The sequence below is a fragment of the Vanessa tameamea genome, chromosome 22, assembly GCF_037043105.1.
Source record: "Vanessa tameamea isolate UH-Manoa-2023 chromosome 22, ilVanTame1 primary haplotype, whole genome shotgun sequence".
Lineage (NCBI taxonomy): Eukaryota > Metazoa > Arthropoda > Insecta > Lepidoptera > Nymphalidae > Vanessa > Vanessa tameamea.
Window position 1 is genome coordinate 5,800,864 of NC_087330.1, and position 27,061 is coordinate 5,827,924.

Genomic DNA, 27,061 nt, shown 5'->3' on the forward strand with positions numbered 1-27,061 from the left:
GATAAAATAGCTTGTTGATAATTCTCCAACTAAAGCGTAAATTGCTAACGTCGTTATAATAAGGCCAATGAATTCCTTTTGAATTTCATAGATATAAATATTGATGTCATTAAAGTTGGCTTTAGGAATTTAGTACTGTTAATTTAAGTATTAAATATATAAAATTATCATTATTTTAAATCATTATACAACTACTGTAATTACCCATAATTACTCGGTGCTAGGGCTTATCATATATTGCAACGCCAAACAGCTATACTTGGTATGCCTGTGGTCTGGTTTGAAGGGCGAGTGTGCCAGTATATATAACTTAGTTACCAACGTTGGTTTTGCGTTGGTGATGTAAGGAATGGTGAATATTTATAATCACCAACGGTTGGTCGCTAAAACGCTACTAAACTAGATAATAATAAGGAACAACAAATGAATCACCTTATTCTAATAAAGAATTTAATTCGCCGAGCAAACTTCCGTTACTCGCTAATAAATGCAAGTTGACTCATCGTCGCTAATGACAAGGATGCAAATTAATTAATTGCTAAAACAAAATGTCACAAGAAGATATCTTGAGTCTACCAATAATATAAATCAACGATTTATACAAATGTGATTTCTTAAGTGATTATCATAGATTTCGACACATAAAATAAACGAAACGATATTTTTATTATATATTTTATTATATGTGTATTAAGACTAATTAATAACACTAAGTTTGTTAATTAGTATACACATTGTATCACTCAGAACATTGTGTAACTCTTCATTTATTTAAGATATATATAAATTATGGAAATCAGATCAATGTTGTTACAATGTAGACTTCGAACAGTTACCGAGATATTGCTTGCCTTTGCCTTGGTACACAATTATTAGATGTAAATATTGATAAAATGCTTTTGTATAACTTTATACTCACTACTTGTGACTTCGACAACTACATCGTCTGAACTTGTCTAGTAGATTACTTACAAACCTGCAGTCTATAAAATATTATGGTGCGTTTTTTTTTTTAATTAAGAAAGTCCTGCTATTAGACGAGAGTTTGTGAGTTAGCAGTCATTTAATTTTAAGCACGTAAAATTGCCAGTGGTGTGTAGTGATTCAATTGCGAGAATAAACCCACCACATAAAGGTAAAATGAAATAAGAGCTTGTTAAAAATGGCGTTCGTCTGTCGGTGTACAAAAGAATTTCATTTGTTTTAAATTTTAAATTAAATCGTGTCAATAATGCACGAACTATTAAATTATTCCAAACAAATAGTCCCAACCATAAAACAAACAATAAATTACAGTGATATCAAAGTAATATCGAACGTGAGACGCATTATATTTAAGAATATCGAACAATGAGCTTTGTATTTGGAAAACTTATTAAATACGACCACACATATAATAAAGCATTAAAAAAACACATATGTATTTCGTTTAACAATAAATTCAATTTTAGTATGAGTTCTTCAATTTGGAATGATCGTTAAAATTAGGTTGACCTATTTTGTTAACGTGTAAAGTGATCAACTTGTGACCTGATTTAAATAGGTACCTATGTGTTAATTGAACGTAATGAGTAAACGAGATAGACGAAATGCATTTAAAAAAAATTAAAATGTGTATTAACAGATATTTTATGAAGGTACGTTTAAATCACGTAAAAATAAAAGCTAGGAAGATGCAACACATAAATATTGCAAGCGTATGCAGAAAATAGGTAAGGGGGTGATTGCATAGCACGATAACAAACCGCGAGGCAGTAAACTAAGTATGCAAAACGGAGAAGGCATAAATACGAATTTACGTTCACACACTTGCCACAACCGAGCTCATATATTTTATAATATTGAGAGTTTTAAAATTTTATTGAGTCAGGTGCTAATTTACATACGTATGGGCTGATGAAGAAATAGATTTCAAATTTGCTATACCAATATAAATGTCAAATACTAATCGTGTTTCGTCTCTCGAGTTAATTCAGAGCGGTCGCATAAAATATTTTAATGTACGAAACGAAATTCCTAGCAATACAGTATTCATTTGCATAAGAATCTTTAAAATGATTTTATTACTTTGTTTACAAAATCTCTCAACCTGATTATATTGTGTTATGTATTGATTGAAATTATGAAAATGCATACTCACTGTAAAAATACATTAAAGCTAGATTTTATAATTCAATGACATTGCAATCCCAATGAATCTAAAAACGATGTCATCAAAATCATTAGCCAATTTTAATATATTAAACATATCTCATCTTTCTCAATTAGCCGATATTTATAATGTTTGATAAATCAGTAATGACTCTATGGAGTTTTTACTTCAAAGTTATTATTAATTAATTATCTTTTAATACTCCAGGAGCAGACGCCAGTAACGAAGCGTTCAAAGAGGTATTATTTGTAAGAGTACTACCAAGATATAATCTGAATGCTAGGAGAATTAAGTATAAAACTTATTACGGACAAGAATTTATGCAAAAAAATAGCTCCAGGCAAAATGGGCTAACTATAAGATAGGGTATCATAATTACACTAACGAGCAGTTGCATTAAAGTAAGTAATGAGCCATCACTGGTTCTTAAAATAGTAAAATCTTATATAGAATCTTAATAGAATATATATTATAAATAATACTGTTTATTTATTCAATTGATTATTTAATTAAAACAAATAGTTTACATTTATAAGAAGTTTTTAATAACAACTTTGCGTATGTAAATTTAGATATGAATTTATACTAAATCAAAATAGGAGTAGCTATTTGGAAGATAATACTTATTTAATTAAAAAATAGAAGGTACTTTTTCATTCAGCGTTCCTTTGATAGCCTTTGGGTTTTTTAACTTAAATTAGCAACTATTTTCAATATTCAAGTATCAGTTTTTTTTTATTATTTATCATTTATAAGATTAAAAACTTAAAAGGAAATTAATTAATGTTATATCAGATATGATATAATATTAAGCAACAAGCGAACATCACCACAATGATGATGATGATGATGACTGCAGTGGAACATTTCCTGCTTATATAAAAAGAAAAGCTGATTGTCTTACTTAATTTGAGGATTTGAGAGTAGCTTTTATATATTTACTCTCTTTTCTCGTATTCTCATAATCAGATGGCAAATCAGACAGGACAGGAAAGACTTCAGGCGCTGGTCAGACTATACGTGCTGTGTGAGGTACGGGAGCGTAAGCTCTGCCAACTTCCAGCCTCCAAGCTTCTACTGAGAATTCTCGCGACTAATTTACTGATCCAACTTGGGGTTCGAATCCAAGATCTAGGTTTGGGGTCTTATAAACTACTCACTAGACACACAAGATAGACAGTAATTGTAACCTACTAACTGGTTACTACGGAAGCTACCTAGGTATTGAAATAATTGACCACTGGTTAACAAATGTACGAAATAAAGATCAAGTCATGTGATAGCAATCGATTATTTACAATCTAATTTATGGTTACGTTCATTTAATTTAAAAAATACATTCTTAGTGCCGTTAACATAATAAGTAAATAAAAAAAAAAACAATAATAAGTTTATCTCCATAGATCTCTATCCATATACAGAACTAGAACAAAATCATTAAATGTGTAAGTATATTATTTATGAAATAAAAAAAAAAAATCAAATCAAAAATCAAAATACTCTTTATTGTACACCAGTAAACATAAAGTTGAATCACATTTAAGAAAGATGCACAAGAGGCGGCCTTATCGCTAAACAGCGATCTCTTCCAGGCAACCTTAGGGTAAAGGAAAGAAACAGATATATAAAGAAATAGGGGTGTACAAGGCAGATATAAACATAATATATGAATACATTACAGTGAAATAATAATATATTTAAAATAAAATAATGTACAGTACCTGGTAGATAACAAGCATACATATATGTATGTATCTCGTTAGATATAAATTATATATAAAATAAAACTAAAATTCTCTTGAACTAATTACAACATTAAAGTGCAAGATAGTATTGTTTCAAGATAGTTTTAATTGAAGCAAGTGATTGTGCACGTCCTACTTCAACAGGAAGAGAGTTCCACAGACGAATATAGCCTGAACAGTAAAGGAATTTGTGTAGAATGAAATCGAATGAGAAGGAATTATTAAAAGTAAATTATCTTCAGATCGAAGCGTTCGATTATGAATAGTACATACAAATTTAAAATTCACCTTTAAATAGAGCGGAGTTGAAGGATGAAAAAGAATTGAGTAAAGTTGATGGAGAATATGAGTATTCCTGCGATAGGGAATTTGAAAATATCAATAGAACGTTTTAAATATAGATACAAAAGATCAAACGTCACGATAAAATTAATAATAAAAAATGTAAAACATAGAAAACTAAGTAAGAATTCCATAGCGATTTAAAGGTAAGCAAAAATAGAAAAGATAGCGCCTGACCCGGACCTCTTCAAGGCAGGCGAGTCCCGTTACTCAATTGGTATTTTTGCTACTATCGTAAATCTTAGCGAAATGAAATCAACGGCGTGTACGTGTTTTCATATCACACTTTTATTAACGATTATAGAAACATACTATAAATACCTCATGCAAATACCTAATTCAGATAACATTTATAAGTGACTTTTAAATTTAGTTTTGCTATGGTACTTAAAAGGAACTGATTATGTTTTCAAATAAATAATTCAAGTCGATCCCTATGGCCGAGAATAAGACCATGCTGAATGTAATTTGGTTAGCTGTTCGTTTGCTGACTATACAACAAATCCAAATGAAATCTGCGCACACGCATGTACGAGTCTAAATTATGAGAGTAGTGCTCTCAGCGACAACACCGTAAATAAAGGCTCAATTTACGCCAACATGTTTCGATTTAAAATCTTAAGTGAAATCACCATCTTGTTTAGTAATTATATATTATATTATATATGTACGAGTATATGTATGTCTGTTGATTCTGTTTAAGCTACTAATAACAAATAATAGCTGTTTCTTTATTTTTTATTTACCTATTTATGTTTAGTAGATTGTAATATATTGTTCTATCGTGACGACGAATATAATACAGTGTTGGTATTACTTGATATATTATTATTTAAACATAGGTAACATTTAGTTGGTGGAAAAGAGTAAGTACTGATTTTCTTGTCAAATAACAATTTAAAGTGAGATCCAAGTACATTTTGTTATAGAATTTTGGAAAGAAACAAAAAAAATCCTTTGATTTCTGTTGATTTAAGTAAACACAAACCGCAGTTAATATATTGGTCATTTAAAATAATCCAGAAAATTGTAAAAAAGATCCTCAGATCATAAATAATGCAAAAGAATGCGCGTGCGTTTCGTGCGAAATGTTCTGTGAGACCGTTATCCAGTGAATAGTATGTTAGAAATGGTATGAAGCTTATTAAGACAAGAAAGTGAACCAACAATACCATAGCGACCTTTAATTTTTGCAACATACTTTTATCCCTCAACAACATACTTTTATCAAGATTTACCCAACATCTTGGGCTCTGCCGATAAATATCTAAGATTTAGTATATTCATTGCGATCAGTTGTTCTGAGGCGTTTAGCTCTTCACTTGCTCAGATAACGCATGTTGTAATAACAGAAAATCATTGACAAAGAACGTTTCTTTATTGACATATTCTGATATTATAATGGTGGAAAAGGGTATTGAGTTTCTTACCGGTTCTTCTCGGTAGAATCTACTTTTCGAACCGGTGCTAGCATTAAATTTAATTCAACACTGTAACATGACGATTCAAATGTGCTTTCATGAGCCTACTTGAATAAAGATTTTTTTTATTTTTTATTTTTGATTCAGATATCACGCAATAATTGATCTCAGTTACATATATATGATAGTTTTTATTTAATTTCATAAATAACCAATGGATAGTTTACAATAAATATTGAAAAAATGTGAATGTTATTTTGACGCTGTGCACGGATAATGTACATTGAAAGAAAAATTCGAAAGTACAGTCATATTATTACATAAATCGTAACGTTATAGTACGATATATACATACATAAATATAATATATGTAATATATTACTCATACAAAACACCTGTCATTCAAGATGTGTGCAACCGAACCAGTCAGGTTTTTTTTTTTATTTTTTATTTTGCATAATTAGAACAGATTTCACAAACAACATACGACTGTTAAGTACTCATTAGTTTTTAATTTGATTTTTTTTTCAGAAACTATAACTAAATGTCATGTTTGAGTATAAATAAATGGTACCCTAACTTATATGAATACAACACGTTGTCAAAACAAATTCTCATGTTCGATCATGGCAATTTAATACTACGAATGATTCCGGTCATTCTCAAGGAAGACTGGCCATGCGCACAGCAAATATTATAGCACACAAGTGTGATCAAACACAGATGCACTCTCAACTCTCTAACTCATAATCCGATAGAACGGTAATCCAGCACGAACGTAGGTTCCAAGATTTAACGTACTTTCCAAGGTACAAAAATCACTGCCAAAATCTAAGCTAGGAGCTGCTATGAATATTTTGACCGAAAAATCCAATTATATATTAATAATTTGTCTTGTAATTTTAATCTAGGACCTCGTGACCTGCCTTATAAACTAGATACTAGACCAATGGGGCAACAACAATTGACATAATATAACAGAGCAACATATAGCATAACGCCATCTATTTTTGCAAGGCCTTTACTAAAAACATCACTTGACTTCAAGTACTGAGTACACGGTGAGGCTTCTAAAATTCTATAAGCTAGACATAAATCAAACTGTTCCATAATTCATACGGAATAACTAAAGCACCAAGGACCTTCATAAGCCCCCCGCGTCGAACATTTTTCACTCGACGTACTGAATAATCCAAAAGTCATAAATAACACTCGTTGCACCCGATAGACTTCTTGTTGTTACAGAGCTAAGAGTATACTGTAAACATTCGACTTACTTTTATTTACAACGTTCACAATGTCGTATTAATCATACGAACGAAATTAATCATATCAAAAATATTCAAAAATTCTTCGTCGAAATTATACATATAATTCATACGTTGGTGAGCTTAAGATAATTATCAAGGTTAAAGTCAGCGTCGACTTTACAGTCACTTGTCCACTACGCGTCCAGTTTTGCGCAATCTTAATTTTCAACTCCTGACATTCTTTACTATAAACATATATATTTCAGAAAATATAATGTATTAGATCAAACTCAAGATGTAAAATAACAAAAAATGTACAAAACAATATTTTGCGTATGTAACAATGAATTTTGCTTTCCCTAGTATAAATACTATATCCAGTGTGTATTAAAGTAACTCTTTAACTTTCCAAACGTACTACGCTTGGCCCGTCCCTACTTCCTTGATTGGTAAATCATTCAAGGAAATAAAGATTCTTAAGAAAGTAAACGAGAATATTTAAAGGGAAGTGGCAATAAAAATGATACTCACGATTGACATGATTGATGTAATATGGACCGATCTGAGGATCGTACGCCTCCTCCCATCCCAGAGGCAACTCATTCCCGATGCAGTCCGCGAATGTTTGAGGCTTTGTGTATCTGAAACAATGATTATTTCTTGTCACTACTGAGAATCATTCAATTGAAACGATACGAAGCAAACTCGTTTGTTATACGATTAACTCGGATTTTATGCAACAAAATTTCTTCTAAATGAAAATGTACAATACAGTTTTACATAACTCCTACCATAAAAAGTATACGTAATCAACGACCAAAACAAAACTTCGCAACGTGTTTTTCTTTTAAACGAACTTGTTACACTATACTTTTTTTCGTATTTCGTCTGTACTTCGACTTGAAGATTTCTACAGAAAAATTATATGTGTCTTAAAGAGAAAGATTTCCCATGAATCAAATTTGAAATATGATTACTTCCCACGAAATCAAGGGGCGAACCTATTAAAATTACTCCTACTACTATCATTAAAGCCAAATAAAAATAACGAGCGCCGAAATTATTTCCAGCTTAAGCCGGCTAATTTTGACTAGTTACTTAATTATATACACTAAGCGCGGTAGCTTCTGTACATGTGTGTTTTTGTACAACGTATTTGATTTCCGTATATTTTGATCATCTTTCCAAAGTACCTGTTTTTCTGAGGTAAAAAAGTATCCAGGTATAAATTCATTACAACATCTACATTATCGCAAATTACTTCATCTTTTATAATGTAAAACAATTTAATATCGGTATTACTTCATTATTTTAATTGCAAATTAAAGATAATTTCCGCACAACATGTGAATCTCATTTAACTTGTGAATGCATGAATAAATCATCTACATATAAACCCATTTATGGCTCTAAAACAAACAAGCAATTTCGCAGCTATAGAAAGCTGGAGGTGTATTCTTGCAACGATAAATTAAAGGGCGTTCTTGAACTACAAGTATGTGGTCTAGCTAGGTGCAGATAATAGCAAGAGCAATTAATGATAGCCGGTACTGGATGCCCGGGAGCTTGCTGGGCGTGGTGTGCAGGCGCCAGTAACTTGCTCTACTTGATACAAGTTTCAAGAATGATTCCACGGCAGGTTTAAAAAGTGAACTTCGACTACTGTATGACGAAATAAATCAATCCATTTAACGGTCTCTAAATTCGACGCTTTTTACGGCGATGTTGAATTATCTAGTATCCCCCGGTGATTTGGGATATTTTTTCCTTGTCTGTTGAAATTGTTACAATCTCGTGACGATTGTGTTCCATTAATTTGATATTTTGTGAGTAACATTTTCCAGTCACGAGATTCAATAATAAGGTGTCGCCTTAATATAACATTACCTTATTATGTACTTTAAAAATTATGTTAAGTTCGATGAAAAAATGTTAATAATAAATTGCATTTAAAACTTAGAACTTCTTAGTATATTTATTTACTACTAATACATAATAATATTTTAACGTTATTTCGTTATTTTAAAATATATATATGTATAGGAGAGCAACGTGTTATACGTTGGCCAACTTAATCTATACTCGGCAAATCTTCAATGGAAATTCGTAACTCCTTCCGAGCAGCTACCGAAAGCTCGGCGTCCATTACATTACAGAGCGCTCTTATCGGAGCGAGGGTATAGAGGGCGCGTGCGTATGCGCATCCATTGCATCGTGTAGAAAGAGACAACCACATTCTTTACATAAGAGTAAAAGAGATGGTAGCATCTTACAATGTTGCCGTGTCGTGGTAGAACGGCAAAACCAGTCCTGTCAGCGGGACATCAAGACGAGTCGCGTTCTTGGAAACGGTGACCCGTGTCACGGAATCCCTAATCGCACACATACAAAGCTTTTACACAGACATTCGTTTTCGTATACTATTTTCAACCGATCGGAACCAAATTTTGACACATATTTTGAGCGAACAATATAATCTATAAATTAGTAAAAGTACTGATGCTATGCTTTTAATTATTTTGCATTCATTTTGATTTCGTATTTATTTTCAATTAAAATAATATTTAAGAACGCGTTTTTTGTCATCAAAATATTATAATATCAATACTTTGTTGCTTAACTAAAAAAAATGTATTCCAATAAGTAAATATAAGTTTTGATACAGAAGATATTGTACAAATTATTATGGATCAGTTTCTTAAAGAGTCTTTTATATATACATCGATAGAAATATCCATTAACTTTTACGACTGCAAGTTGTAAAAAGCACAAACATTAAAGCTTAAATCAATAAAATATTTAACTGTTATTGCATTTAAATATATTTTCTGTTAATATAACATACAATTTCAATAAAAAAAAAATAAAAGCAAAGGAAAGTAGGTTTACTTCTGTTAGTAGAAGTCTCAGTCTTTGGAATATGACGCGAAGAAGGCCAACGTACGGACACAATCCGCAAATAGAAGCGAAACTTGCTACCAGCTTTGGATTATTTAACCAAGAATTTATATACATTTTATACATACTTACTAAAAATAAAAATATTTAGGATATATAAAATAAACTTTTGAGTGAATAGTGGAAAACAAATATTTAATTATTCAGCGAGGCATCAAAATTATCAATAATATAAAGAAGTCGTTTAGTTTAGTGACGTTTAAAGCTTGTTAATTTCCCACTGCTGGGCAAAGACCTTCCCTTTTTTTAAAGAAGATAAGGATTCGCATAAAACGTACTGTACCGACATTACTATTTAAAACGTATAATCAGCACAAAAATATCTAAACATCTATTACCAAATCCTGGATTACGACAAAACTTGGATCCCGTCTGGTCGGAGGCGGTGCCACGCTGTCTCACACATATCGAACGACCGACAGACGGACACTCACACCTACTTATATTCTATTAATATCCGTTCGGGAAATATTTTAATCCGCATAGCGTGGTTAATACAATATACATTCGACATCTGAAAAAATCACATTTTAATTTGATTATTCCAGAATCTTTATTAACTTTGGCACGGCTTAAAAACGATATTTCAATCATATTATGTCATAAGCTTATTAATGGCAATGTATATTCAGCTAACATCTAAACAAAACACAGAGACAGCAATATTAGACTTTCCGTTCCGAAAAAGGAAGCGTGTTAGGGGTCAACGTGATTTCCTCTCGCATTCCAAATCGCTGACACAAACTGAACAGCGCAGTTATAATCAAATTAAACACAAGTTGCAATCAGTTCGACGAAGCATGCCAACCGGATGATCAAATACGTGGTTATAAAAATACGTATTTGAACCGAAGCGTACATTAAAGTAACCACACAGTTATAAACATTCTTAACGGCTTACGTCATGACCGATCACTGAATTTATACCCCAAATTGACACAGCACTCGCTCGAAAGCTGTATTATGCTGTGCGATGGTATGCGTGATGGCAGTTAATGTATTGTTATGACGTCATACGTTATTCGATCATTGACAAACGACATTCCAAAGTCAAGTGAGAACAAACGTGTGGCGTTGACTTGAAACACACGTCGTTTTAATTTACCAAGGTCTTAAGCTTGGCTTTGGGGCTGTTAGATTAAAATAATATAATCCTTTCAATGAATTGTATTAAAGCCAAGCGTAGGCTAGCTTTAAGTTTACTTAACATTCCAGTATTAATTGAATTAGTAATTTATAACGTTAAGAGCTATCTAAAGTGACGGACAGACGGGTAGTAGATTACATAAACATTGCATCGAATATATAAGGTTTCTGTCTGAATCACGATGCATTCCAGCCGGCTTTGTCACGGTGGCGGCGGACGCATGCGACACAATGTGCATCACGATTTTTACAAATTTTGATCGTCAATATAAAGCCTAAAAGGAAATAAAACAACTTGTGTGCTGTGAGTAAACCACTGTATATGGCTTTTAGAGACAACTACAGAATTTATTTCCAACCATTCAGATCGAATTCGTAACAAAATATGTATTACATTGTTTCATCTGAACGCTGCACCTAAAATTAACAATTGCGCGCTGATATTAATATGACAAGTGAAATTAATATCACGATATGCCATTCAACACTATAGCCGCATTGAAATATTGAGCCTTTCAAAACGAGGGTCTTAAGTTCAAACACAAATGCTTCTAATAGCTGATAACAATGTTTATCCACACCATCACGACTCTACAAATGATACTTTCTCAGCAATAGAAAGTTAAACATAAGGTTTGGTATTAAGTCGTTCCATTCATGTGGCAATGTTATTAGAGCAACGGTAGGGACCGGAAAGAATAGTTAAACATAAACTAAACAACAAGATAACAGTATCCATCGAATGAATGGAACCCGATGAATGTCAATGTTTGTCGAGGAACGAAATTCCTGGTGTCCATTGTTTGGCAAATTATAATCAGTATTTAGAAAATGTTTCTCTTGTCACCTTATAATCTGTTTCGTCTTTCAATAAAATTTTAATAATAAGGCGATGATATACTTTATTATCTTTTATAATTAAATGCTAGTATTACGAGCTTCTTTACTAATATTTAAGGCTTAAATAAAATCCAGCTTTGCCACTATCATCTTATCGTACAGGTGTTTGCATACCAATACGATTACAATCTTGGTACCTACACAATTTTAACACTACAATCTCGAATACCGAAGTACATTTATGGAACAAGGTAGACATTAGAATGTTATCCAGTTATGGTCGCATATTTCGCCCACGTTGAAATACATCGATGATTTATTCAAAACTAAGGATTAGAATAATAATTATTGACCTATTGCTTTGACTTGTGACTCCTAAATAGCAAAAATCATTTCGATTCGAATAAAAAATATAACAATATAATATAAGAATAACTATGATCGATAGTAAATTTATTGTTTTGTTGCTTTAATATTTATACACGTTTACACTATTCTTACACGTACATAGCCATCGTATCATACATATATATACTATATTCATCTTTTATATTAACCATTAGACATTTACTAAATTAGGTACATTAATTGCTTTCCAATCAAAAGTAACGTTTCCGACACCAGTGCACAAATTAGTTTAATTTTTATTAGACCTCCTTAAGGCTTAGCATTGGAAACGTAACTTTAAGTCTATTTTATTAAAGACGAAAGTCAAATGAAGCATGAAGCGACGAAAATTAAAGAGGAAACGAGTATGGGCAACATTCTTCACTTGACCAAGTTTGTTCGGCCTCTACAACTCTAAGCTTATGCAAATTAAGTAAATAAGTTTTATGGTCTCTATCGCTCTAAGATTTATCGTAGCTTGATGTTTTGGTGAAACCTAGTATGAAAACAAGCAAAAATTCCGTCATAAAACCCAGACGTCATCAAACAGTACTTTTCATATATTTTGATCGTGAATCATTTAATTTGTAGTTAATGAAGTATATTTTTCATAATTGCGTTCGTAGTCGAAGCATAAACGTAATAAATACTAATGATATAGCAGGTAAATAATAAATAGCCATGTGACGACAAACAGATAACAGAGGAATGTTTCATTTGATTATAAACGGTAGTGGTGTAGCATTATTATCGAATAATTGCATAGATAAATCTGAAATATGATTAATTATATAGTCATTAACATTAGACGTCATATTTTTATACAACTCAATAAAATCCACCGAATATTAAACAAATAAACTTAATGCTTATCGAACTGCACTTAAATACAAAACGTCAGACTATCGATTACGTACATAGCATTTGGTAATACATTCTTTACCAAACATAACTTTTTTATCTATTAGCATTCCAAGGCTCAATGACAATTTGTGTGCATTCATAAACATAAAAATAAATTGGCAATATAGTGACAAAGTTGATGTACGTCTGAGTAAAAAACCGCCAAGGACATCTTTATCTGAGAGGTATACCTAGAGTCAATATTGCTGTACAATATACTTCGCATTCGCTTGCCGCACCCTGCGGACCAGTTATTTGCTCGACGTTCACTAGTTACCTATTCAATTACAAACTATCCATCAAAAATAATTTCAGTAACGGAACAGTGGTTCGGTATTTTAATTACTTAAATTCAGACAGATGAAACAATCGAGAAGTGAGAATTTTAAATTACATAGCGATCGGGCTCCCATTCGATTAGAGTCAAGAAACGCTGTAAAACGCCCAGCCCCTTAAGCGTTACGGTTGAAGGCGCGCGTGGTGCGTGGGAAGTACCCACAAGATGCTTTACACATACTTGGGTTACACAATCTACAAGACAGCTATATTACAATAATATAAGTAATACTTATAAAATATGAATCAATCGAGAAACGAGTTGCGAATCCGATCATAACTGTTTATGATCGGATTTTATTTCATCAATTTCAAACTAAAGTGGACTCCTGATAAATATTAAATAAGCAAATCTTATAGCTCATGAACATGTAAATTTGTATTGATACATTCCATTGCTGTAAGGACTCTGATTCCCACATGTTATAATGTACGTAGAATACGCATAGGTATTCAAAGCGAATTTCACCCGTACCATAGAATTATGCATTAAACTTGTATGCAAGTATGCGAGTCGAACAAAGTATTGAGTGAAAATGCACTCAAGTGATATAATTAAAATAATAGACGGCAAACATCACGTATACATTCCCATTGGGTTGTAAATCGACAGTATCATTGTCTTCCCAGTTTCCTAGCTGAACAATACAATGGACGGTTTTTCCTCAATTTAAATGCGTAGCAATCGTGCACTAGTGTTTTTATTCCAGCTTGGAAGATCATTCTAGCATCGTTTATATTACGCACTAAAACCGCAAAATGCTATTTGCACGTAATGTTTAAATACTGATGTATTAAGAGTCTTTTATTCAGTGTGATTAAATTATTTAATGAGTGCGATCAGTCCAGAGACAATTTGTGGGCTTGGACTCTTTCTTAATTAGCACTTTTATGTTTAGGTTCTCTTAAATGGTTAATATCATCAAATGCACTGGAGACATGGCAGTTATTTTTAGCATTCATAAATTGGCTTAGTGACTCGGTTTATTGTGTGCGTTTTACAGTACTTGTTGCTAGTAGAACGACGTCAACGATACCTACTTAGGTCTGTATTAATTTATAGTGATAACAAATATATGTAATATAGTAGTTTCCTCTATTCCTCTTAACTAACAATATAATATGGAAACGACTATATTCGTTACCATTTCGATATTTAGCTATCATTTGCTGACTGTGTAATTTCCCAAAAGATACTAAAACTTGGATTTTGTTTTTTATTTTGGGTCCTATTTCATTCCATAAGATTAATCAGTTTAATCTAAAATTTAAACTATAATATTATTTAGTATCATTTTCATTGCTTCAAAATTTATCTTGTATGCAATATTTTCGACCTTATTGTAATTTTACGGTCGAGTCTCGATCATCCTATTTATTTAACGCATAGAAGAATAACAAGTAGACGTGTTTACCGTAATGCTTGTTAATGCTTAACCTCCTGACAAGATGTCAGTATTATTTATAGCTGTTTTTATATTGCTATCAATTCATCAATTCATTTTAACGGTGACATGTACGCATTTTAAAGTGCAGGTGGAGTTTTAAGGTCAACTTTTTAAGACAATGCTGCAGGTGCCGGTTTAACTATGGTAAATAGATACGGCTAGACATGATGGGTATTTAATAGGGATGTGTTGTGGAGCACCTGCACTTGGATGAGGTGGTGCGATGGTAGAGCGGCAATGCGCGGGGTGCGAGGGGGGGCCGTGCGCCGCTTTAGAAAGGCGCGACCATCGCCGCAGGCCCGGGCCGCATTCTACGGCCTGTCATTCACACCGTACAACTTGCCTATGCATTGCATACCGTCTCCCACCGAGCTCTCCACGCATCGCGCTCTACGTACACACGCGCACCTTACGAAACAGTTGAGCGCACCATCAAGACAACAGGCTCACATTCAAGCCCAATACAAATGCTTCATCGAATTATTTCTGCGCCAGTTCAGCGCCTAACATTACTATGAACCAGTTCTGTGGCCTCATTACTCTCGTTCCATCGCCACTCACGAAATAATCAGACCTCTTACCAAAATGAGACAAACCAAACAACTCGCATTCCAAAGGATAACAATATGATAATAACCATAATTTGTGTTTAGGTCATTTGTTGTTAGTCAATTGTGGAATGTCGTGTGAAATCGAGACAGTTGCACATATTTTCCGATAGACAGCGGCAGCATCGCGGCGAGAATAGTTTGTTTTTCACGATTTATTCTATTTTAAAAATATGTTTACTTTTTGTTACGCGCTCATAATGAAGATTATAACATGCACTTTTAAACGCACAGTCCACAGTTCATAAATTCAATTAGAAAACACTATAAATCGCATTGGAATGTGAAGTTTTGACATGGGGCTCTTACGGGTTAACACTTCTCTTCGGAAAACTTACCTGTCTCGCGGGTCGATCCACGTCGTTTTTCTATTGTTGTGGTCGATGAAATACAATTTTCCATCAAAGTCCCTCGCATAATCCCATCCGTCGGGCAAGGGTATCTCACCGTTTCGTCTCCTTGGCATATTTCACTGATTAAATCCATTCAAACGAATAACGAAGCACACTCGCGAACTAGCTACACGGCCATGTTGAATACCTCATTACGAGGAGTGACGTCACGCGGGATCGGCCAATGGCGGCGAAGGGCCCCCACGATGGAATGCGGCGCGTACGCGAGCGCGAACACAGAGTTCCGCACGTCACTCGACCGACACTAACGTTATACGCGACCGCTCTACGCGAACCCGCGTCGCTGACTGAGGCGCGCGGACTCGCCGCCACGTTATCACCGTTCATGATAATATCCTCAAGCACCTACTGTCTAAATGCATTCCTTCTGACCACAATGTTTACATTACATGCGATGCCCTGGCACACACAACGATGATCTAGTACCTACTGACTAAGCTTTGTATGCCGCAATACTGCAAAATAAACATATATGTAGGCAAAAAGTAAGTAGGTACATATCCATTCAATCTATTTACGATTCCTCTGTACGTACCTACTTATAGCTGTATGGGTATGGCGCGCATTCCACAGCGTATGTAGACATACATACATTACAGATAGCTACGTATCTGACTATATTAGATCGTGATACTTTAGAACCGTCGTCGTCGAGTTTGTGAAGTCAATTTGCATTTGCATACATTCGATCTGTTGCTGTTACAGCTTGGATTAGATGACGTTGGTGTATAATGGAATACATTAAAGTTTCAGGACTTTATTATACGCATTGGACAAATATAATAGTTACTTCACTATAAGTCTCCATATAATATTATGTGTCTATTATATTTGAAGGGAAATAAAGGAAGCAATCAAAATTACAGTATATATTGATAGTACGCTATGTAATGGAACAAATACTAGACGAGCGATCAGATTTTTTTTTTTAAATTATTGTTTTCATCAAGTCTAGAAAAAAATCTGGTTGACCTCACAATCCAGTCCCAAAACATTTACGTCACTGCTCATTCCAAAACCGCTCATGCTTTGATGTCCGAAAAAAGGCTTTGCGCAAGCCTGTCTGGGTAGATACCACCTAGTTATCATTCTACACCCAAACAGTAGTTAACATTATTGTCTACTGCTTTTAAGGGTGAATAATCTTAGCTCCCAAGGTCGGTGGCGTATTGGTGATTAATATTTTTTAAATTACCGATGTCTGTGAGCATTGGTGACCACTTAAAATACCTGTTAAAATTTAAAAAAAATCTTTAATATTTCCTTAAAAATATTTTACACGAATAAACCGATTTTAACTAGCTTGCCATATTAAAATTATCTCATATAAACAACAATTTTCATAATAAAATTTCGTTATACGACATCATTACCGCCTCCGCTCAGTTTGAAGAAGGAAGCTTTTGCTAAGCTATGGGAACACCGATCACCTCCAAATGGAAGTCTGAGTGTGAGACATTAACGTGCTGTTACTTTATTTAATTCAGTCCAGAAACCAGCAAAAATAAATCATTTATATATTGACAAACATACGTTTTCAATGAGACTTGCGTCATTTGCCACATTTATACACAAAAAAACATTAAATATAAAAATGGACTAGTATATTTTGTTAGTTGTTATTTATATTATTTTCTTATCGCGTTATGCATATTGGACAATACAAATAAATGGAATTAAGCAGACACAGATCGCGCTCTAGACCCGGATCAAAGCGAGCATAATATAAATACTAAGTGTTATTATTGTTTTGCAATATTAAACAAAACTGATATATTTTATAAAGAGCAAAAAAGTTTATTTGTATGATTGGAGAATTATTTCTCGATCTTAGGTTACTTCGGCTTCTGAAGAGATACCACTAGAGCGTCACATATTTTACCACCAATCAGCAATACTTAGTACACATTATTGTGTTCCGGTTTGAAGAGTGAGTGAAGCAGTGTAAATACAGGCACCAAGACCAACACCTTAGGTCTCAAATGACTACCTCGTTGGTCAAGAGTCTCAATATGAGGCCGCAGATCCTGCAAGGACTGCAGGTCGGGTCGATATATTATTATTGGAGTTTTCTAAATTAATAGCCTTGAATTTGGAAGCTAGAAGTGTGTAGACTACCGTGACTTAAAATGCCCCTAAGGCCATTATATCTAGGGCCGGATCTACCATATGGCTTTTTGGGCTTCAGTCCCGGGCCCCGTGGATTCAAAGGGCCCCAGCTAAGTCAAGTCAAAGTCAAAACAAGCGAAAGACAAAAGCGAAAGAATCCATAACTTTATTTAATTAAACAGATCGTATGGTTTGCAGCCCTGCGAGTCCTGCAATTAATCAAACCCATTCAATTAATTTAATTCAAGTCTACGTTCAGATATGTTTTAGATGGGCCTCTAAGTAGTGTTAGCCCAGGGCTCCCTAAACTTACGGTCCAATTAATACGTTGTCAACCTTGGAAGTTGAACTGAAAATGAAAATGACCCTTACACTAAGAATACGGGAACACGAAATACTTGTATGTGGCGATAGAATAACTAGCAAGGAGGTGGAATCTTAGAGCTTGCATAGAGCTCCAACTCCAGTAAAAACTAAGACTAACAAAAATAAATAAAATAATATACCATATAAAATTGAATACGGCAAAATGTTATTTTATGTACGTCCATACCCTTGCGTAACTCCGCATATTATGTAACTTACAAGAAACTTTTCGTAAAATCAAGAGAAAGAATTCACCTTTACACTTTAAACAAAGTAAAACTTACAAATAAATATGTACAATACAATTAATACCATATTACGTACATAAACCCGATAGCGAAGATGGAAGTCTGGGAGAAAATTAAACAAATCTTTATTATTAATGGGAAAATTAAAAGACGAAATATTACATGAATAATTTAGTTTAAATAAAATATTGACTGTTTAAATACTATTGTAATATTTAACATTGTTAATGTACTCACCAATCATTTTTTGATAATCAAATAGGATATTGTTTATGTGTATTATTTTAAGATCACAAAGCTTTAGAAGTTTAGACCCTTAGATAACATATTTCCTCGTTTTAAATTTCTAATATTTCAACACATTTCAAATTATTTTGGTCGAAGTTGAAAACAAAACTAATGTAAATGCTTTTTAAATTAATAATATCTGTTACCTTATATTATTATAAAAATAAAACTTTACTTAATAATTCTAAATTACTATTATTGAAGAATTCACTGAAATGACTGAGGAAAAAGCAATCTCACGATAAACAAATAAATAAATGTTAAATACTGATTTCAAATAAAAGACAATGAACCTAATAATATTCCATTTTTAAATTAACATTTAACTGAAAATCTGACATCAATGATAATCCGTCATTCGTTACGTTAACTCAACGTTCCAATACACGTTAATAAAGAATGATGCACAAACAGTACCAAGAATACTGCTCGTGTTATATTTATTGTAATAAATTGAGGGTAACAATATATATTATTATTGAAATATTTTTATATAAAGAATTAAGTCTGATTAGGGTTTAATTTCATTTTATAATATGCAATGTTTTTATTTTGACATATAATGAGCATGTCATATTAAATTTTTGGGTATTGTCAAAACTGTCAAACACGTAGACGTAGTTCAGTTAGTCTGAGGATTCAATATTTTTTACAATATTTAATATTTATCAAAAATGCCTTCCAGCGATAGCGAAGATTTTGAAAGTGCGGATGAAGGTCATAGCAGCCCTAACAAAAAAGAGCGCAAGAAGCGCTTATCCTCGTCAAATTATAGTGATAATTTGGAGTTGGACCACGAACCCCAGAAATTTCAAGATCAACATTCAACAACATTAAAAGAATCAACAAAAAAACAGGTTAGTGAAAAAGTAATTACTGTGCAAAAGAAAATCAAAAAAATATGTCCTCATATAAGAATAATTATAATATATAATGTTAATAATTCGTAACATAAGATTTTTTTATACATTATAGTATATAATTGTTACATTGTAATATAAATTAAATATGAATACACTCATTTATTAATTATATAATATAATATTTATATCTTTTTAGTTATCTCTTTTATGGCATATTTTGTTATAATATTATTGTTATCTGATATACTTTATTTCTAACATTTTGAAGGCTAATCCAGAAGATGGTTGGGATGATTTTGACATTGATGAAGAGGCAACTGAAACTGTTACTGAACAAAAAGAAAGTCATACTTCAAAACAAGAATCAACTGCTAAAACGGGTCCAACACAATCAGGTTGGGATGACTTTGGTGAATGGGGTGACAGTAAAGTCAATGAGGAATCTCAGGTATATAATTACAGAATTATTAATAAAACAAACATACATAATCCACACTTTGACTTGTAAAAGGTATTGTACATGTGTGATGTAAATCTCCATTTAACAATCCTGCTATTAGTTTGATTTTATTTAATACCATTATTATTATTATGCTAGCTTAGAAACTTGAGTCATTATATTCCCAGGTCAGGTAGCGCAGGAAAGAACATTGTTGATATTTATACTTTTTGCATCTCTAAGCTTACACTCAGAGATTCTTAATTTTAAAAATTCATAATAGAGTAACATTGTGGAATATTAAGTTTATTATAATGATATACATATTGAGTAATTAATTGGTTTAAATTTAATCTTGTATATTAAACTTGAAAATTATATATAGTGATATGCAAGTAGTCACTGCAAAATATTAAAATAAAGGCATTTATAGTTTTACTGTTTTTTTTTTAATGAAGTATATTGTTTCTTTTGTAAGGTAGAGTACTTAATGGTTCCTGATTCAAATACAGCACTGCCCTTGCACACTGTAAACAATTCTGACTTATTATTGAAATTTTGAATAAAGTAGATAAAATTTCAATATGCAATTTTTTAAATAAGTAAAATTAATCATACATGATAGAAAATTATGTATATATCTTTGAATTATTCCAATTTTGGAAGATAGAAAAGCCTTTTCGATAATGGCCCTGATTATGTTTTCCCTGAAAATTTGTTGCCCTGGGCTCTAGCCTCGAAGACTCCTTGTATAAATACAGCGCTGGACTTTAATTTTCTTAAAAAAGAATACACATTTCAATATTTATAGCAAAGAATTATGGAACTACACTTTAAGCCACTCTCAAATTATATTTCAGGACACAATGAAACATCAAAAGCAAGAAGTGTCACAACCTGTGACAGATCATCCAGCTCCTCAACCCAAGAGTGAAGGATGGGGCTGGGGTTGGGGTGTTGATTCTCTCCTCAGTACAGCTACAGCTGGTATCAGCAATTTAACAACACAAGTTTCACAGGTATAAAAAAAATGTTATGACACTGTTTAAATTTGATATGCTTTATTTTATTGTAAGAAGTAAGTATTCTTAAGAAGTATGATGTTTATGATCTAGTAGTAGTAATAATGCTTATAACTTTAATTAAAAACTAAATTTTACTTGTATTGATTGGGGGTTGATTAAAAAATCTTTCTTTGTTTTATATATAAATTTACTCTCTCTTTGTGTGATCTCTATTTTTGAACCTCAACAATTTGACAGTACTTAGGCTGCCTAGCTATGTGATATTTGCAGGTATAAACTGACCCGTTGTGTTACTGTTGTCCTGATGCTTAGCTCAATATTTCTACACAATCTTAATCTTTAATATTTTGTTTTAAATTGCAGGGAATATCAACAGTACTTGAAACAGGTATTGGTGCCCCAGATCCTGAAGAACTGGCAAGGATATCTGTGAAAAATAACGACAGTAAACCAAAAAGTGCTGAGAGTGAAGAGATTGAGAACACAGAAGCAAAGTCAGATCAGAATGTGAATGATGGTGCTTTTCAATTTGGCAGCTTATTCTCTGGTGTCACCAAGTTTGTTGAAACTACTGGTGTGTTGATATAACTTTTTTCTTATTTTCAAATAATATACTTTAGCCTATTCCAATGGCAGGAAGAGTAAACAATAAACAACATTGAATTGATGTCACATCTTTAGTCAAGATTTAAAATATATGGTATTAAATATTGATAGATTTGAAAATGATATTTTGACTGTCGACAAATTTATTATCTATATTCTTAAAAATATTTTTATTTAGTGAAGTAGAATAGTGTTGTATTATTAATAATATTAATATTGAACTGTATATAGCAAAGGTATTATATAATAGCAAACACTATAAAAATCTAAGGTTTGTTTATATTCTGCCATGGGAATACAGTATGCCTTGTTGGTCTAGTGACAGCCTTAAGAGACCATAGAGAAAATGTCTGTCAAGAAATTCAGTAGCAGAACATGTTAATGTTATGCTCCTATGCCACGGAAAGAATATAGGAACTTTATCCTGTCCTGAACGGTCCTGGTATGTCCCCTTCGGACCATGAGAATGCTGAGTCTGTATATACACTTATCACTAATATATCTTCTGTGCTAGGAACAAGATCTTGTTAAAAGACATCATTACGAAAATTATAATTATATCCAAAGTATATTATATTGCAATGGTCATCTTCAGCAAGGGTTCATGCATTGGAATTTCTTAGTTATAAAAAGAAAATATTGCTCTACATAATTATTTCCAGCAAATTACATTCTAATATTGTTTGACCATCTGAAAAAAATTATACCGATATTCTTTTACTTATTTTTAGGTACAAAAGTAATAGCAGGTGGACTAGATACCCTAGAAACTATAGGTAAGAAGACGATGGAAGTTCTTCAGGATGGTGATCCAGGTCTGGCCAAGAAGAGAGCTATGCTCGGTCTTGACTCTGGTGACAAACTCGTGCTTTCTCAGGTGTTGAGGGAGGCAAAAGCTAAGGCTGATGAAGAGGATCTTATGAGGGAAGCCAAGAGGGAGGCTAAAGAAGTCCATTATGAAACACTGTTTGATGATTTTGAGGGTAATGTTCTTCATAAATGCTTAATAACTTATTTATAAAAATATAAGTATAGTTCATTAATAATTAAATTCATTTATTTGTAATAATTATTTCTAAAATATATTAGAATACAATATTTTAATCCTTTTTTTAAATAAGATCGTTAAAGTTAATCTTAAATGAATGAGCAAATGGGCCACCTGACTGGATGGGAATGAGCCACCTAAGTGGTCACCACAATTTCCATTTCTTACATCACCTATGCTCCACAAACTTTGGGAAGTTGTATTAAGTTCCTTGACCCTGTAATTACACTCACCTTTCAACTGGAACAACAAAACTAAGCATTGCACAAAACCCTTCAACCAAGTATTATGTACTATTATGTACTGACTCGTTTTCAATTCTCGTGAGTAACGATAATCAGTATATGTATTAATTATATATTGATAAGCAGTATATATGTAAATATAATAACGTTTTTCAGGTCTAGTGCACCTGGAAGCGCTGGAGATGCTGTCGAAGCAGGTGAGCATGCGTATCGACGAGCGACTGCGCAACGCAGCGCCAGACAAGCGACACGACATTAAGGAGACACTGCAACAGGTTGCCGGTTAGTTTTTATTCATTTTCATACACAACATTTAAGCATTTATTTTTATTTTTTTACTAAATCTATTGTAATAAGTTCAAGTTCCTTCTGGGAAGAAACGATCGAAATAAAAAAGAAATACCCAAAGGAGGCAATTAAAATTTTAATCATGAAACTTCAATTGTGAACTGTCTGGATATAAAAAAATGCAGGCATATCAAACTTAACATAATGAAAATGATTGAAAGATACACCAAATGCACGTACAAACCTATTAAGTCATGTTACTTTAAATTATATTTATATAATAAGTTCGTACATGTTTAAATTATATATACCTACAATAATAAATGTTATGGTTATTATTAGCCCTTACTCATTTTATTTGGAGCTTGCTCAGTTTGTGAACTGCAAGTAAAAAAAAATTGGGTAAACGATCAATACAAAAAAACCATAATCAAAGGCTGCCACAATTCATATGGTGGTGGAAACCAACAATGTACTGCACTGGCCATCCAACTTATCAAAACTAAATAGTTGTTATAAAACTTTGCAGAACTCTGTGAAATGCCTGAAGAAGAAGATGATGAAGAGGAGCAAGAAGAAATATCAGAAGACACATCGAAGCCTGATGCATTCCACGAACGGCTGCAACGGGCTACAAGAGACATTGGCTTAAAATTACAATTTCAACCTTTAATTAAGTAAGTTAAAAGATCATATGTAGTGCAGGTGTCTACTTCTTTAAACCAAGAGAGCAAGAAAATTTCTCCAATTTGAACACTTACCTTCAAAAACTTCTGTAAGGTAAAAACATTTATAAGTGCAAAGTAAGAGTTATCGAGGAACTACTGTATTTGTCACAGATTAAAATAACTGCAACATCTAAAGATTAAAAAGTTGGTTAACTGCTTATAGCATTCAAGATAAATTTATTTGCTATATAATTATTGTTTCATTATAAATCATATGGAAAATCAATTTTATAACAAGATACTTAATTAATTTTTAGAATGAAAATCTGTTAAATTTTATACTATTCTAAGATACAATATTATTGACCAAATAAATGTTTTCTTAGCTATTGCAATTAATTCGTTAATGTCACTTAAAATCAATAGAGATATAGCAATGTGTTCTGCTCAGTTTGTTTGAAGCCCCTGAAATGTTACAAATTTAGATAGAAAATTATTTATTTTATAGAAACATTATATGAACAATCTATGTTCATATATTTAAACGCTACTACAAAGACAGAGTCCATCTTTGTTTACTAAGATTGTATGTATTTTCTTATACCGTCTCACAAGCTGTTAAGGAATGGTCAGATGGCAAAGAAAAAAATATATCCATAGACCTAGAGCTTTAAAAACAGCTGCAGACACACAAGAGGTTTCACTTGTAAGATCTCATAAGGCAGCACGGGGGGTAACAACAAAATATCACACTTTTACCAGATACAATGATAGCCAGGACATAGCAGAGGTTTATGTCTGATTTTGAATAAAGCGAAAAACAAACTTTGAAGTTTTAAATATCATTTAATTTAAATTTAAATCAAATATAGGAGACGGTGCATGAAAGCTAAAAGGATAGATACAGAGATGGGAGTCATAAATCATGTGTGCTTTCTTTCTACTGTGTGGCGCCAGCACTAATAAAAATTATAATAATCAATTCAAACTAGTTTAATCAAATATTTTTAAAATGTTATTCACTTGTTTCAGACAGTACACAGAAATTCTAACTTGGTTCGAAGAAACAGAAACAGATATAGCTGGAAAGGCAATATATAAGCGAGCAGTGAGTGGCCTCGCACAAACCACAGCGTTATGCGTGGAACTGTACCATAAGACAGCTGAAATGCTTCTCGTGAAGAACAGGCGTTCCACCGCTGATGAAGCTGATGCTCTTACGCAGTAAGTAGAATATACTGTCAACTCAATATGTTGATATCAATTTATATATTTTATTTCCGAAAGTTTATGTATCGTTTTCCCAATAGACAATGAAATTTCTAAAACTGTAAACAAAATATCTGCCAGTAACTACATTTGCTCACTCACACGAAAATTTGATTTGTTACCTGTACTTGACGAAGACATTGAAACAAGATACTCAGATTTCAGTATCATCAACTACACTGTTTTTATTGTAATCTTACTAATATTATATTTAAAACATATTAGGCCAGTTATATATTATGATACAATAGAATCAGCATCTATATTATTTGAGGCATAATGACATAATACTTGTTTCAGAATGACAGTAGTACTGACAAGGCATATAAGCGATCTAGCAACACAGTTCACAGAGAAACTGAGTGGTCATCCATCAGAAAGTAAGGAGCAAATAAATGGTTACATCACTAATGTATTTTTAGAGGTAAGCTGGTTTTTTATTTCTTAACAATCTTCAATAATTCTAATATTTAATATTTTCTAGGGTTTTATAACTAATATTGAATATCAAATTTGTTTGTATGTTTGTGGACACTGGAACAAATGATCCAATTCTAAAAATGTTTTCACTGGTAGAAAGCTATATTATTCCTGAGTTCTATTGGGGTATAAATGATATTTATATAATATAATTTTCGTTAATTATAAATAACATCCTTGCGAAACGGGCGGTGTCCCTAGCATTATATTAAAAGAAGATATGACAACCTAATTAATAAACTGCTTAGAATTTATATTCTAAGTACTTACTGAGTTTCTTGCCGGTTCTATTCGGTAGAAACTACATCCCTAACCAATGGTAGCTTTACGTCTTAATATAGTTATGTACAAAGATGATACCAAATGCTTGTGTAAGGTATATTTGGATTGACTGTAATTTTTTTTTCTGTCATAGCTTGGCCGACGATCATATAGGCCACCTGATGGTAAGTGTTCATCACCGCCCATAGACGACGGTGCTGTAAGAAATATTGACCATTCCTTAAATTACCAATGCGCCGGCAACCTTGGGAACTAAGATGTTATGTCCCTTGTGCCTGTAGTTACACTGGCTCATTCACCTTTCAAACCCGAATACAACAATACTGAGCACTACTGTTTGGCGGTAGAATACATGATGAGTGGGTGGTACTTACCCAGACGGGCTAGCACAAAGCCCTACCACCAAGCACATTTTGGCAAATCTGTTTGATATCAATAGTATTACCATTTAAATTTTTTAATGAAAAACATTTTCATACAATCCATATAATCACTCAACGGTAGATGGCGCTGAAGCACATCAACTACCGTCCGACCGATTACCATAACAATTGCTATATAAATATATACAAAGGTAAATTGTCTGCTAGGTTTTTCTAGTCTATTCATGCAAAGGTCAATATGATATGTTTTTTTTTCAGGCTGGTAACAGTTCTAAGTATATAGAAAACGCATTCCAGTTGACATTGCCGATAATTCAGATAGGTGCAGTATGAAGATTATATAAAAATATATTAATATAATAATTATTTAATGTATGTGATAAATTTATTGTAATTAATAACAAGAAATATTTTTTATTTTATTTTAAATAGTCCGTACAAATTATTTCTTTGTCATGTTTCTTTATCCGAATCGTAATAAAAAAAATTATAGAAGAATTATATG

At 32.5% G+C, this 27,061-nt stretch overlaps 2 protein-coding genes across 2 annotated transcripts in view; one reads left to right on the forward strand and one right to left on the reverse strand.

Moving 5' to 3' along the window:
* The window catches only part of Kibra (kibra), a 62,534-nt gene extending 46,263 nt beyond the window's left edge, over positions 1-16,271 (reverse strand). The window contains exons 1-2 of the mRNA XM_026634544.2: positions 15,875-16,271; positions 7,442-7,551 (exon numbers count right to left, since the gene is read on the reverse strand). Of these exons, the coding sequence (XP_026490329.1) occupies positions 7,442-7,551; positions 15,875-16,002 (238 nt within the window). The 5' untranslated portion in view covers positions 16,003-16,271. The remainder of the gene's footprint in view (positions 1-7,441; positions 7,552-15,874) is intronic.
* A 3,291-nt stretch (positions 16,272-19,562) lies between these two features.
* Positions 19,563-26,990, forward strand: LOC113396574 (protein FAM114A2). The gene is made up of 10 exons (XM_026634565.2): positions 19,563-19,817; positions 20,092-20,271; positions 21,123-21,281; positions 21,651-21,861; positions 22,625-22,876; positions 23,343-23,468; positions 24,004-24,151; positions 25,175-25,366; positions 25,712-25,835; positions 26,815-26,990. Exons 1-10 carry the CDS (start codon positions 19,635-19,637, stop codon positions 26,887-26,889), a joined length of 1,650 nt encoding a protein of 549 aa, XP_026490350.2. The 5' UTR covers positions 19,563-19,634; the 3' UTR covers positions 26,890-26,990.
* Positions 26,991-27,061: the final 71 nt, after the last annotated feature.

What these genes read in the sequence shown, in the direction of transcription:
- LOC113396574 (XM_026634565.2), top strand. Translation starts at nt 19,635, where the DNA reads ATGCCTTCCAGCGATAGCGAAGATTTTGAAAGTGCGGATGAAGGTCAT. An exon ending in GAAGCTGATGCTCTTACGCA is followed by an intron (nt 25,367 to 25,711) that starts GTAAGTAGAATA and finishes TACTTGTTTCAG; the next exon opens with AATGACAGTAGTACTGACAA. An exon ending in TCACTAATGTATTTTTAGAG is followed by an intron (nt 25,836 to 26,814) that starts GTAAGCTGGTTT and finishes TTTTTTTTTCAG; the next exon opens with GCTGGTAACAGTTCTAAGTA.